This window comes from Haematobia irritans, chromosome 1 (genome assembly GCF_050003625.1).
Source record: "Haematobia irritans isolate KBUSLIRL chromosome 1, ASM5000362v1, whole genome shotgun sequence".
Taxonomy (NCBI): Eukaryota; Metazoa; Arthropoda; class Insecta; order Diptera; family Muscidae; genus Haematobia; species Haematobia irritans.
Window position 1 is genome coordinate 131,187,576 of NC_134397.1, and position 14,547 is coordinate 131,202,122.

Below are 14,547 nucleotides of genomic sequence, written 5' to 3' on the forward strand. Positions count from 1 at the left end.
AGGTGCAAAATTCGTCCGATCCGGTTGAAATTTGGTACATTTCGCTAGTGTATGGCCGATAACAACCATACAAAAATTGGTCCATATCGATATATATTATATATAGCCCCCCAATGAACCGATCCTCAATCACAGAAAAATCACGATTGCCAATCGAGCCAAAAATAATCTACCAACATTTTATTGCCATAGAAAATTTTGTCAAAATTTTATAGTTATATAGAAAATTTTGTCAAAATTTCCTCTGTTGGTTAAGCTACACTTGTAGTTTAGTCAATGCATGGTTTTAAGCTGAAATAAAAAAAAAACAACAACAACAACAACAATGCTTAAAGAACAAAACCAACAATAACAAAACAAAACGAATGAAAAAAATTTCATTTTATTTTATTTAAGATGCCTCGATAAATTTCGAATTCAGTACGGTTATTGATCGAAATGGATCATTATAATCAATCTATATGGGTTATATATCCGTCCCAAGATGTCAAATCGGAAGATTGGTCTAGGTTAGGTTAGGTGGCAGCCCGATGTATCAGGCTCACTTAAACTATTCAGTCCATTGGTGAACTTCTCTCTTATCACTGTGTGCTGTGCGATTCCATGTTAAGCTCAATGACAAGGGACCTCCTTTTTATAGCCGAGTCCGAACGGCGTTCCACATTGCAGTGAAACCACTTGGAGAAGTTTTGAAACCCTCAGAAATGTCACCAGTATTACTGAGGTGGGATACGCTGAAAAACTTTTTGGTGTTCGGTCGAAGCAGGAATCGAACCCACGACCTTGTGTATGCAAGGCAGGCATGCTAACCATTGCACCACGGTGGCTATAAGAGAGTTATATCTACCATAAACACTGACCGATGTGTACCAAATATGACATATCTCTTTATGGACTTTAAAAACCTCTAAATTTCAAATTCCATGCAATTTTGATTTCTATACAAATACGTATATACATATATCAAATTCGACCCAGCTCTGTTTTTGGAACAATCTAGTTGGTTCAAAAGAAGAAAATAATCGAGAAGGTTCAGCGGTTAAAACTAGAAGTGTCCATATGTAATAGGTACTTTTAGTTAATGTGGTATCACAATGGACTGAATAGTCTATGTGAGCCTGAATCTTAATCGGGCTGCCACTTTAACATAACCTAATCTATATACTTTTCTTCCATATAAACTTCCTTACAGCGAAATGCAAATGAGAAACTATTTTTGTTTGTCTAAAATTTCGTTTGGGAGATGTGGTGTATATAGCCCTCATATAAAGTGACCCCCATATTTCAATTCTTGCTCTCTAATTACCGCGCAAAAGTTCACATCGGTTCGTAATTAATTGTAGACTTCCCTATACATACATATTTTTGTCCAATATGTGTGTTATGGACTAACTACAATTTAGAAGACGATGTTAAGAAGTTTTAAGATACCTTTTCATCGGTAAGTATTACCACTACCCAAGTAATTCGAAATTACGCTTCACATTTCAAGAAAATGGATCTAAAATACCTATTAAGCGAATGCTTTAGTAATCGTCTTTAAGGACTTGGTACTTCGTTGTTCTCTAATATTTCCTATAAGATATTTTAATTGGTTTTTGTTGTTGTAATAATTATTTTTTCGTTTGTCTTTTCTTCTTTCGTCTTCATTATTTTCATAATTAATTTTGTACGCTATTTAAAATACTAATTGTGGGAGTTTCTTGGTTGTTTTCTTTACTTCGGAAGCTTTGTGGTTTTGTTAGATGAGATTGTCGGTCATTTCATTAAATGTTTATTGTATTAAATTTCCGCTTGTAACAATTTTCTGGGACCGTGTGATAGTAATCACTTAACAAACAAATATCATGTTCACAAGCTTTAAAAAGTTTTGTGGAATTTAATCATTGCTATGTCAAAGGTATGTCCATAATCTAGGTATTGCAGAATAATAGAGAAAATTAAACTTGAAAATATCTGAATATATGAAAGCCTGCAACATAATACATCGATTTTTGGAGTTCATGGGTATAATTACTGAAAATATAAATATCTTGCCATTTTATCATAAACTTGTATGATTTTTCAGCCCATGAGAAATTTAGATGATAAACATGAATTGACATTGCTCATAAATAGCTTTACCCACAATTATAAAATTTTTAATCTAAATTAATTTCCTACAGTTTTCATAATGTTTGTTTATATTTTCATATTTAATTTTCCTCTGAAATAATCATTTATTAAATATTTTCACATATACGTATATTAGGAAGGATCGCATTATATACTCACTAAAGAAGTGACGCCAAATCAACCAGTTCTGTTTAGATGCACAGAAAAAAAATATCACCAAAATATTTCCAATTAAAAAGGCGTTTGAAGTGGAAATTTAATAAATAAAAAACAAATGACTGACACTATAACTTTCTTAATTACATATATTCAATAGTAAAGAATAATCAGAAAATTCATACAAAATAATAATAAAGCAAAAAATGCATTTCATCTATAGGTAAAATAATGGTAAATAAATTAATAAATAGTAGTACTACAAATTAAAAATTGACTCAATAAAAATTAATTGAGTTTTGCGGTCAAATTTTTATTTGAACTAATTAAAAAATTAATCAAAGTTTCCGAATAAATCAATTATTTTTTTAATAAATTGCATTTTTTCTATTTATTTCTGTGGTTGATACTACTATTTTTGTAATTGAAGTAATTTCAATTAATTTCGTGATTATCTCCCTTTGCTATAATTTCTTAACCCTGAAACTTATAAACGTAACTCTTGGTAATACAGTTAACGACAAGTTCAAAATGAAATTGTTTTAGAGTCCGACTCTCCAAAACAATTTCTCTATTGTTTCTTTACAAGAAACATAAATTCTTGAGATTTCAGATTCCAAACATGGGCTTATATTAGAGAAAAAGTTTTTTTTGTGTAGTGATGCAAAAGTCGAAGATCGATTTTTCGACTAATCAGTTTTTTCAAACGAAAAACTCAAAGTCCACATTAACAATTTATAAAATCGACTTTTAAAGTTTTAATAAATCGAGTCAAATCGACTTTTGGTGTTGGTCAAAATCGAATAACCGAGTATTTATAGACACCACGAAACCCTTCATTTAAAAAGGGAATGTGATATACCAAAAAGTCGAAAATCAATAAAAATAAAAAGTTTTTTTTTTTTTAATATATATATATATATATATATATATATATATATATATATATATATATATATATATATATATATATATATATATATATATATATATATATATATATATATATATATATATATATATATATATATATATATATATATATATATATATATATATATATATATATATATATATATATATATATATATATATATATATATATATATATATATATATATATATATAAGTGATACACTGAAAAAAATTTCCATAGTTAAACTAACGCTAAATGCAACTTACTTTAGTTGCAAAAAAATTATTTGTTTAAGTCTGATGTGCTTTAAATTTTGCACAACGAGTGCAATTGAGAGAGTCGTAAAGTGTGTCGAATTTGGTTGAAATCGGGTTAGATTTAGATATAGCTCCCATATATATAAACAAATAATTTTTTTGCAACTATATATATATATATATATATATATATATATATATATATATATATATATATATATATATATATATATATATATATATATATATATATATATATATATATATATATATATATATATATATATATATATATATATATATATATATATATATATATATATATATATATATATATATATATATATATATATATATATATATATATATATTTCACCCCATATGCACTTATATGGACCCAGAAGCCAGAGTTTTATCCTGATTTGCTTTAAACTTTGTACGTGGAGTAGAAATTAGGTTCTAGATATACACTCAGAGAAAAAAAATTTCCTCCGTAACGAAATTTTTGACAAACGAAATTCCTCTTTCATACACTCAAAAAAAAGTGAACTCTCTATTTCACTAAATCCAATTTAACCATATATTAGTTTAAATTTAAATTTTCTTGAATTTGTCGACCGACTGTGACCGATTTCGCGTCAGAGCCCAAGCATTTGATATTCGAACATTAATTCTCACCCAAGTTGCTAACTATATTGTTGATAATACATATGTCAGCCCCATAAAGACTATACACTGAAAAAATATTGTCGTGAGGTCAAAGATTTCATGTTTTTAAAATACGAATGGAAATTTTGCTTAGCATAGAAGCCGCATTTCTCTAATATAAAGTTTTTTTCCTTGTCCAAAAGTAAATAAATTTTTCAATGATGTCGTATTGTCCTTATAATTAAGTGCTTTGATTTAAAAATGGGTATCATAACATGAAAGAAAACATTTTTGGTCTAAGGTCAACTTGACTTTAATAATTCAGAAAAATTCTTTAAAATTAATGAAATTGTCTTTAAATTTGTAGTCTTTTTGCATCTTGACTACAAAGAAAAAAATCGTTCAAATATAGGACATGTTTTTCAACACTTTATTTTAAAGACTTTTTTACTTGAAACAAGCATACTTTCGACTGAAAGTCGAGTCTGAATTTGGAAAATAAATGTGTCGTTAACTAGGCTTTAAAGGACTTGGATAAAAAAAAACCTGAAAAACGAAAAATTAAAATGTGCTTCCTAGAAGCAAATACACAAAACCCAAATTTAAAAGAGAATTGTGTGCTAAAAATATCCTTACCTCTATTCTCCGCTTCTTTGGCTTGGAATCAATACCAAAATTTTTAAAGTAAAGACAAAATCTTTGGAGCCGGGCATGCTTTTTTCAGTGTTGTGAGTTGGTAATATTCACCCTATATTAAGTTCCAACGTCTATTAGCCCATCCAGTTTGCGACCAACTGTGAAGAATTTAAGTAATCTTTATTCTCAGAAATCTATCTACACCATATAGCACCATTATTAAATTTTATGTCTCGTCAGATTATAAACCACTGTAGCTGGCACTTCTGGCATTGTTTTGAAGACCGCATTGTGCTCATGGTATTTTTTCTGACCAACTGTCTTACTGCTGCGCTTTTGATCAATATATCTAAAGGATCTATAGATGCAACATGGCATTAAGGGAATCTGTAGCCGTTTTAACAAATGTCATGTGATTCCCTCAAATGTTTCAAACATCTACCGTCCGTTCGATTGTATAAGTGAAGACTTTTAGACTACGAGACTTTTTTGAACTGTAGGTCGAATTACTTAATTTGTACTGAATACAACATTTGTTGGTGTTATTGCCGACTTTTTCAATATATACCAAAGCAATATAAAATCTTCATACATTTCCAAAATTAGTAAGACTAAACTACTTCATAATTAATATGGTCATGATTTGGTGCCAATAATTTTTGTCCTCACCTTCAGTTAATTTTTTTTTTCTTTAAGAGAATGAGTAACTAGCATACAAGGTTATTACATTTTCCTTGTTTTAACAATGCATTGTGGAAATAACGGAATAAAATTCAAATTTCGCACCACCATATTACTTTGGTTCTCAGTGTAGACTCTTTCAATTGAATAAAATGTCTCCAAGATCATAAAAATTTAATATGGTAACCATGTTATTTTACTTGAAGATTTTCATGATAAGGTATGTTATAATTACTAATCTAGACAGATACCATTCAATTATCCATGTGAATATTTAGATAAACACTTTGCCAAAATGCTAAAATGTGACCCACTTGAATGTATGTGCGATGGCTATATTAATAATGAATTGCTATTTTCATGGAATTTTAAATACAATGGTATTTTTCACGCTTGAAAATTTCTGATTATCATCAATATTACCAGCAAAGTGAATTGTAATACATAAAGTAATTTGGTTAATGTGAGTTAATCATTAAACAAAAATTAAGCTTATATTTATTTATTTGTTACTTAATTTATTATAATTCCAAATTATAATACAAGCACTAGAGGTTATCGGCCACTATACGAGCACTAGAGATTATCGGCCTAAAGCTTAAATTTTAAAGAATGGAAAAGCTAATATTGTAGCAAATGTTCTTGATTCGTAATCTTCATGTCATACACACAAAAACAGAACAAAAACAATTAAGGACAGTTGGCTGGGGCCGACTATATTATACCCTGCACCATTTTGTAGATCTAAATTTTCGATACCATCTGAAATCGTTAAAATTTGTTGGGTGCTATATATAAAGGTTTATGTTCCCATATACATTTATTTGGAAAATTTTAAGACTTTTTAGAAAATCTCTAGACTTTAAATTTAAATCGGCTAATGCCCTGGGGTGGAGCACAATGTTAGTGAAAACTAGTAAGGAATCTAAACTCGGACCGACTATTCTATACCCTGCGCCAGTTTGTGGATCCATATTTTCGATACCATCTCAAATACTTCAAATTTATTGGGTTCTATATATAAAGGTTTATAATCCCAAAATTTTTAGACCTCACAAACTCTCTTGGCTCAAAATATAAATCGGCTAATGCTCTGGAGCGAGGCACCATGTTAGTTAAAAACAGTCTGAAGTCGGGCGGGGCCACTATATTGTACCCTTCTCCACAGTGTAGATCAAAATTTTTGGTACCATCTCAAATCAATCAAATTTATTGGGGACTATATAAAGCTCTAAGTTGGAATATACATTTATTTAAATCTGAAGCGATTTGGACAATTTTTTACATTTCTACAAATTCTCTAAAAATCTTAAATCGGCTACCTAACCACTATGTTAGTAAAAAACTATGGGAAATATGGGAATGATTAAACCTTAAGCCATTTTTATGCAATTTCACAAAAGTGCATTTAAAATTTATTGAGCGATACATATTTATTAGAGGTATAGGACAATTTGAGGCATTTTTACAATTTTTGCTACTTAGAAGTGGCAATTTTACAAGAATATTGGCTACATCTCCAACACCCAGAAAAAAGGGGCTCTAATGCCAACTGAACTTTATTTTAGTTCATGAAGATTATTTGATTTTAGTTAAATTTTGCACAATATGAGTAAATGTTACTTATTTGAATATTTTTTTGCTAACTTTAATGACGTGAACTAAAAATAAGAAAAAAAGTTGTATATAGTGCATAATTTTACTACAAAATAAAATAATTCATATTTTCCTAAAATGGCAGAAGTTTGCTTAAATTGAGTTCATAAGTCTCTCAAATGAGTAAATTTTACTAAAATTGTACCTGTCTTGAACTTCGTACAACGCTAAAGACATTTGAACAATTTTTAAATCCAATTTTTTCTTTCAACATATGAATTTTTCTTAACCCTCTGTACCATAGTGTAGACATTAGACAACATACCGTTCGAATGCCTCAAAATTAATAGAAATAACTTCTTTAGCTCAATCACGCACTGTATCCCGTGGTTTACATACTGAGCTAATAAACGTGTAAAAATAGAACAATTAGGTGGCACTACTTGCTGGAAATTGACATTTCTTTATTGACTATTGGTATTTACGAAAAAGTGCCGGTTTGCTGTGACTTCAAAAAATAATAAAAAACAAGTATATACGGCCGTAAGTTCGGCCAGGCCGAAGCTTATGTACCCTCCACCATGGATTGCGTAGAAATTTCTACTGAAGACTGTCATCCACAATCGAATTACTTGGGTTGCGGTAACACTTGCCGATGGCAAGGTATCTTAAAACTTCCTAGCACCGTCTTCTAAATTACAAGGTAGTCCATACATAGTATATATTAAACTAAAAAAGGCCGATTAAATACGTATATAATTAAGTTTAAAGTTTCTATAGAAATAAAATTTTGAGAACATTTTCTATAGAAGTAAAATTTGGAAAAAAATTTGGAAAAAAAATTTTATAGATATAAAATTTGGAAAAAACTTTCTATAGAAATAAAATTTTGACAAAATTTTCTATAGAAATAACATTTTGACAATGTTTTCCATAAAAAAAAAACTTTTGGTAGATTATTTTTGGCTCGAGTGGCAACCATGAATATGAACCGATATGGACCAATTTTTGTGTGATTGGGGATCGGCTATATATAACTATAGACCGATATGGACCAATTTTGGCATGGATATTAGCGGCCTTATACTAACACCACGTTGCAAATTTTAACGGGATCGGATGAATTTTGCTCCTCCAAGAGGCTCCGGATATCAAATCCGGGGAACGGTTTATATGGGGGCTATATATAATTATGGACCGATATGGACCAATTCATGCGTATTTGTTAGAGACCACATTCTAACACCATGTGCCAAATTTCAACCGGATCGGATGAATTTTGCTCCTCCAAGAGGCTCCGGAGGACAAATATGGGAATCGATTTATATGGGGGCTATATATAATTATAGACCGATGTGGATCAATTTTTGCATGGTCATTAGAGAACATATACCAACACCATGTACCAAATTTCAGCCGGATCGGATGAAATTTTCGTTTCTTAGAGGCTCCGCAAGCCAAATCGGGGGATCGGTTTATATGGGGGCTATATATAATTATTTACCGATGTGGACCAATTTTTGCATGGTCATTAAAGAACATATACCAATACCATGTACCACATTTCTGCCGGATCGGATGAAATTTGCTTCTCTTAGAGGCTCCGCAAGCCAAATCGGGGTATCGGTTTATATGGGGGCTATATATAATTATGGACCGATGTGGACTGATGTGGACCGATTTTTGCATGGTTGTTAGAGACCATATACTTACACCATGTACCAAATTTCAGCCGGATCGGATGAAATTTGGTTCTCTTAGAGGCTCCGCAAGCCAAATCGGGGGATCGGTTTATATGGGGGCTATATGTAATTATGGACCGATATGGACCAATTTTTGCATGGTTGTTAGAGACCATATACTAACACCATGTACCAAATTTCAGCCGCATCGGATGAAATTTGCTTCTCTTAGTGCGATCGCAAGCCAAATTTGGGGATCCGTTTATATGGGGGCTATACATAAAAGTGGATCGACATGGACCAATTTTTGCATGGTTATTAGAGACCATATATAAACACCATGTACCAAATTTCAGCAGGATCGGATGAAATTTGCTTCTCTTAGCGGCCTCGCAATCCAAATCGGGGGATCGGTTTATATGGGGGCTATATATAATTATGGACCGATGTGGACCAATTTTTGCATGGTTGTTACAGACCATATACTAACACCATGTAGGGAGCCACCGTGGTGCAATGGTTAGCATGCCCGCCTTGCATACACAAGGTCGTGGGTTCGATTCCTGCTACGACCGAACACCAAAAAGTTTTTCGGCGGTGGATTATCCCACCTCAGTAATGCTGGTGACATAACAAAGCTATTATTGTACAAATAAAAGTTATTTAAAAAATTCACATTATAAAAGATACACTTTAAAGTAACAATAGTTTCTTAATTTCAAAAGCACTTTAATTTGAAGATGCAAAATGAATAAATATTGGCCTATGTTTGAAGTTTTTTTATCTTTAATTCAAAGGTTCAATGACTAATTTAAATTAAAAATAATTTTTTAAATCAAACATGTTTTTTATAATTTAAATTAAAAATAATTTTTTAAATCAAACATGTTTTTTTTACTTGAAGGAAAATTTGCCTGTCTTCAAAGACACAGGACTGTAACGACGATACGCAAATTTCAAAGATTCGTGTCCTAATAAAAAAAGTTAAGCCAAAGATTATGAACTTTCTTTTAATTAAAATTTATCTATTTTAAAGAAATTTGTCCTTAATATTGTGCAAATTACGTGTCCTAAAATATAGGTTCCATAATCTTACATGTTAGGTCAATAATTCTTCCAGTGTAGGTGCCCGGTTATTTTTCCCCTGGCCTTCCTGACTGTAGTCCTACCCTAATTGCGTAGTTCTTAGTATTTTTTCTTGTCGTCTTTTCGACCGTTGCATTGGTCCTCATCTCCTTATGTGTATCCGATGTCCATTCATCGAACTCGGCCCGTGTTGTCTTCATGATCTTAGCATTCTCTAAGTTCACATTCCTCACCCATAGAAGCAAAATGTTATTTTTCATGGGTGATCATGTGAAATATTTGTCGCAACCATTTTATTTTCTCGGAGATCATGTATCTGATTTCGACAACCATTTTATGTCGATCCAAAATTAACATTTTCCTCTACAACGTGATCGTATTCCTTCTCTGCGTGCTACGTTTTCTTGCTCTTATCGAAAGATCATTTGTCTTTACGTTTTCTCTTATTCCAGCATGTCCCCGCACTCATATGGTAGGATCCTGCCGTACTCCGAGTATTCAATGATCATGCATTTGAATTCTAATAAGGATCTCGATCGAACTGTAATATTTGCTGTTGCCCTCCCCTCATTACCCTCCGGCATTCTGTGAAAATGTTCACATTTAGTGGCCTCGTGCTATTTCCGAGCAATTTATCACATTTCTTTATGCCATAACAGGTTGGCTGATAAGTCCCCGGTTTGACACATAGATGACGTCGCTAGTATTAAATGCATATTATTTGTATATAGTACCAACCTTCAAATGATTAGTGTCAAAATTTGACGTCTGTAAGTCAATTAGTTTGTGAGATAGATCCTCTTTTGTGAAGCAACTTTTGTTATTGTCAAAAAAATGGAAAAAAAGAATTTCGTGTTTTGATAAAATACTGTTTTCTGAAGGGAAAAAATACGGTGGAAGCAAAAACTTGGCTTGATAATGAGTTTCCAGACTCTGCCCCAGGGAAATCAACAATAATTGATTGGTATGCAAAATTCAAGCGTGGTGAGATGAGTACGGAGGACGGTGAACGCAGTGGACGCCCGAAAGAGGTGGTTACCGATGAAAACATCAAAAGATCCACAAAATGATTTTGAATGACCGTAAAATGAAGTTGATCGAGATAGCAGAGGCCTTAAAGATTTCAAAGGAACGTGTTGGTCATATCATTCATCAATATTTGGATATGCGGAAGCTCTGTGCAAAATGGGTGCCGCGCGAGCTCACATTTGACCAAAAACAACAACGTGTTGATGATTCTGAGCGGTGTTTGCAGCTGTTAACTCGTAATACACCCGAATTTTTTCGTCGATATGTGACAATGGATAAAACAAGGCTCCATCAGTACACTCCTGAGTCCAATCGACAGTCGGCTGAGTGGACAGCGACCGGTGAACCGTCTCCGAAGGGTGGAAAGACTCAAAAGTCCGCTGGCACAGTTTTTTGGGATGCGCATGGAATAATTTTTATCGATTATCTTGAGAAGAGAAATACCATCAACAGTGACTATTATAGGGCGTTATTGGAGCCTTTGAAGGTCGAAATCGCGCCAAAACGGCCCCATATGAAGAAGAAAAAAGTGTTGTTCCACCAAGACAACGCACCGTGCCACAAGTCATTGATAACGATGGCGAAAGTTCAAAAAATTGGAAGGTCGTTATAATTGTATCGCTCTTGAAGGGAACTATGTTGAATAATAAAAACGAATTTTGACAAAAAATGTGTTTTTCTTTGTTAGACCGGGGACTTATCAGCCAACCTGTTACAGTTCTGCCTGCAGGGTTTTGCTGTGGTCCAGTAATTGGAATAGGATCTCAGTGTCTTGGTTCCTCCACATATACGCCCAATCCCGTCCTCTCAACCATCTTCGATCGATCCATCGGTATAGCAGTTATTTCCCTCTCGTATCTGTTCTGGCGTCCCATTCTCCCACGACCATCTACTGGTGTCAGAATGTCATCACATTCGGTCCATACTGGACCGTCTCCAAAGATCTGGTAAAACCTAAATCAAGCTACAAGAGTAGTTTCACCAACAGAGGAAATTATATATTCAAATTTATTTATTTATGGTTTCGGAACTCCTAATCAGCATCCTCTACTTGCAGTGAAACTATCAACCAATTATCAGAATAAAGTGGGATTACTCATTAAACCCAACGTGAATTACACTTGAACCTCCAGGAAAAAGTTTTTCTTTGATAAATTTGGAAAAAGATATCACATTTTCTATGCCATAGTCAAATCATCGATTTGAGTGCAGTTGACTAACTAAATTTTAAAGCGAATTCCGTCTTATACATGCGTGTGTTTTTTCAGTGTATGTAAATGATTTTTAATTAAAATCCTAAATTTGTAGTTTGCTAAATGTTGATTTTAGTATCAGCCATATTATAAACTCATTACTTTGAATACAATTTTATAGCCGCTAGGAATTAACATTAAATTAGTTAGTTATTGCAATTGATTGTGACTTACCAACTTCATGGTGTGAGATAATCCAATTTAATTCAATAGATGGTAAATAAAACCAATCCACAATAAATTTTTATTTACAAATTCCAATGTTTTTTTCTATGATGTTTGTATTTTTTCTATTCACTTTGATTTTTGGGATAGGTGTGAAAAATTTCCAGCTGAAAGTTACGAAGTTACAAAAATGAATTAACAACAAATGCGTGCAAAATCAAATTGATAACAATTATTTAATTTGAATTAAAAAAATTGCTTTGAATCTTTTGGTTGTTTCACATTCAATACGAATTCATAGTATGCAGCAATGAAAGTTATACAAAATATGAATTCAAATATAAAAAAACGTTAGTATTCAATTAACATATGGGCAAATTTCTCTAGGAATTTTTTGGTTTGGTGTTGTCAAATTTGAATTTTATCACTAAAACAAGCGTAACGACAAAAACGTTACCAACCACTTAAACGTGTTGCACCCAAGTCACAATTCGTTACTTTTACTCTTTAATTTCTTTTGATTACTTCTGAGGATGTTTTGAGATACACTACAATATTTTGGAGTAACCGCTTCCAACAACACGACCGTTTGATTGTTCGTTACAGACTGAGAGTACCCATGGTATGATACTTCCCTGAAATGCCGCAAAATACATGCCAAAAATGAAAAACAAACAGAAGAAACATAAAACCAAAACAAACGACCAAGAAATATTAAAAAAGAAACTAACTATTTCACGTTTAGTTTGTAAACTTTGTCTTCTTTGCTTTGGGGGGGATCGATCTGGCCAAATGCTGTAATCTTCAACCCCAAGCAAAAGCAAGTGTGCAGTTTAAAAGATCGCAACATGTCTAGAAACATGTTGCTAAACAAGGTATCCGACTGTCTTAGGTTTTGTGCGCATGTGCACTTGCATAAACAGCGGTTACAAGAGTCGAAAATCGTCAACACTGGAAAAAATATTTTAGTGGTACCAACGATTTCGTGTTCTTCAAATTCAAATCCAAATTTAACTAAAAATTTCATTTCTGTGATATAGAAGTTTTTTCCTTATCCAACAGTCGACAATATTTTCAATGTAGTCGTTTTGTCCTTGTAATTAAGTGATTCGACTTAAAGATGGGTATCTCTACATAAAAGAAAATTGTCTTAATTAAGGTCAACTGAACTTTACTAATTTTGAAAAACTCTTCGAAATTAATGAAATGGTCTTTAAATTTTTTGGCTAAAAATAATAGGCTTTTTTCAACATTTTACTTCATAGACGTTTTTTACTTGAAACATTGCATAGCTTCTGGTTAAAGTCGAGTCTGAATTTCGAAATTTAAGTTATCGTTAACGCATTCTAAAAGGGCTTTGATAAAACATGAAGAAACAAGTATATACACGCAAAAAAATAATTCTTTCCTCCCAAACGAAATTTTAGACAAACGAAGTTCGTTTCTCATTTGCTTTTCGCTGTAAGGAAGTGTATTTGGAAGAAAAGTATATACTTTTTGCGATAAACGTTTATTCTTTTCCAGGATGTAAAAATAATTTCATAAAGACTAACTCAAAAAAAAAAACATTGTTTTCTTGCTAATTGCATTTTCTCTCACATCATTCTCACATCCACGAGGTTTTTTAGTTCTTAACACCTTTTCCTGTAATACCACCAATGTAGAAGAAATTATACGATTTTATAAATTTTTAAAATTTTTTTTTACCTTTCGCCTGGACGGAGAATCGAACCGCGAACCATGCACTTTGTAAGCCAACACTCTAACCACTGAGCTATGTACCTGTTATGGTCATCAATAGATAATTATCCATATAAGTTATATTTATATAGCATAGCTTGCGGCGCACACGAACCGAATAAACAAAGTTTATTTAACAGAAACAAACATTTAGTTGGCACCGTGGAGCAGTGGTTGCTATGTCCGACTTGCATGCCATGGGTCGTGGGTTCGACCCTGCTTCGACCAAAGTTTTTTTTACATATATTCCAGATATGTTCGGAAGATTCCGAAAAATGTTCAACATTACATTGTAGTATATTAAATTTTGAACTGTAAAATGTGTCTTATTAAAGACCTAAAGTCAGAAAAGACCAGTGTTTGATATAAACGAAATGGACTGTGTTGTTGTTTCAAAAATAACTTTTTTTATTGAAAAAATAAAAATTTTGTTACAAACGATTTGTTTTGGTGATAAAAGTTTAAAATTTTCGAAGCAATTCAAAAAACGTTTTCGGTACACGTTTTCCAAACGTTTTTTTTTCTTCTTTGCGTGTACGGCCGTAAGTTCGGCCAAGCCGAATCTTATGTACCCTCCACCATGGATT

The 14,547-nt window shown here is 32.2% G+C and overlaps 1 protein-coding gene across 5 annotated transcripts in view; it reads right to left on the reverse strand.

Moving 5' to 3' along the window:
* The window catches only part of LOC142221801 (uncharacterized), an 84,359-nt gene extending 71,540 nt beyond the window's left edge, over positions 1–12,819 (reverse strand). For 3 of the 5 annotated variants that reach the window (XM_075291625.1, XM_075291626.1, XM_075291621.1), the window contains exons 1-2: positions 12,682–12,819; positions 12,230–12,387 (exon numbers count right to left, since the gene is read on the reverse strand). In XM_075291625.1, the coding sequence (XP_075147740.1) occupies positions 12,230–12,238 (9 nt within the window). In that variant the 5' untranslated portion in view covers positions 12,239–12,387; positions 12,682–12,819. Of the gene's footprint in view, positions 1–12,229; positions 12,388–12,677 lie in introns of all 5 variants that reach the window. The other 2 variants (XM_075291624.1, XM_075291623.1) reach the window with 2 other exon arrangements.
* Positions 12,820–14,547: the final 1,728 nt, after the last annotated feature.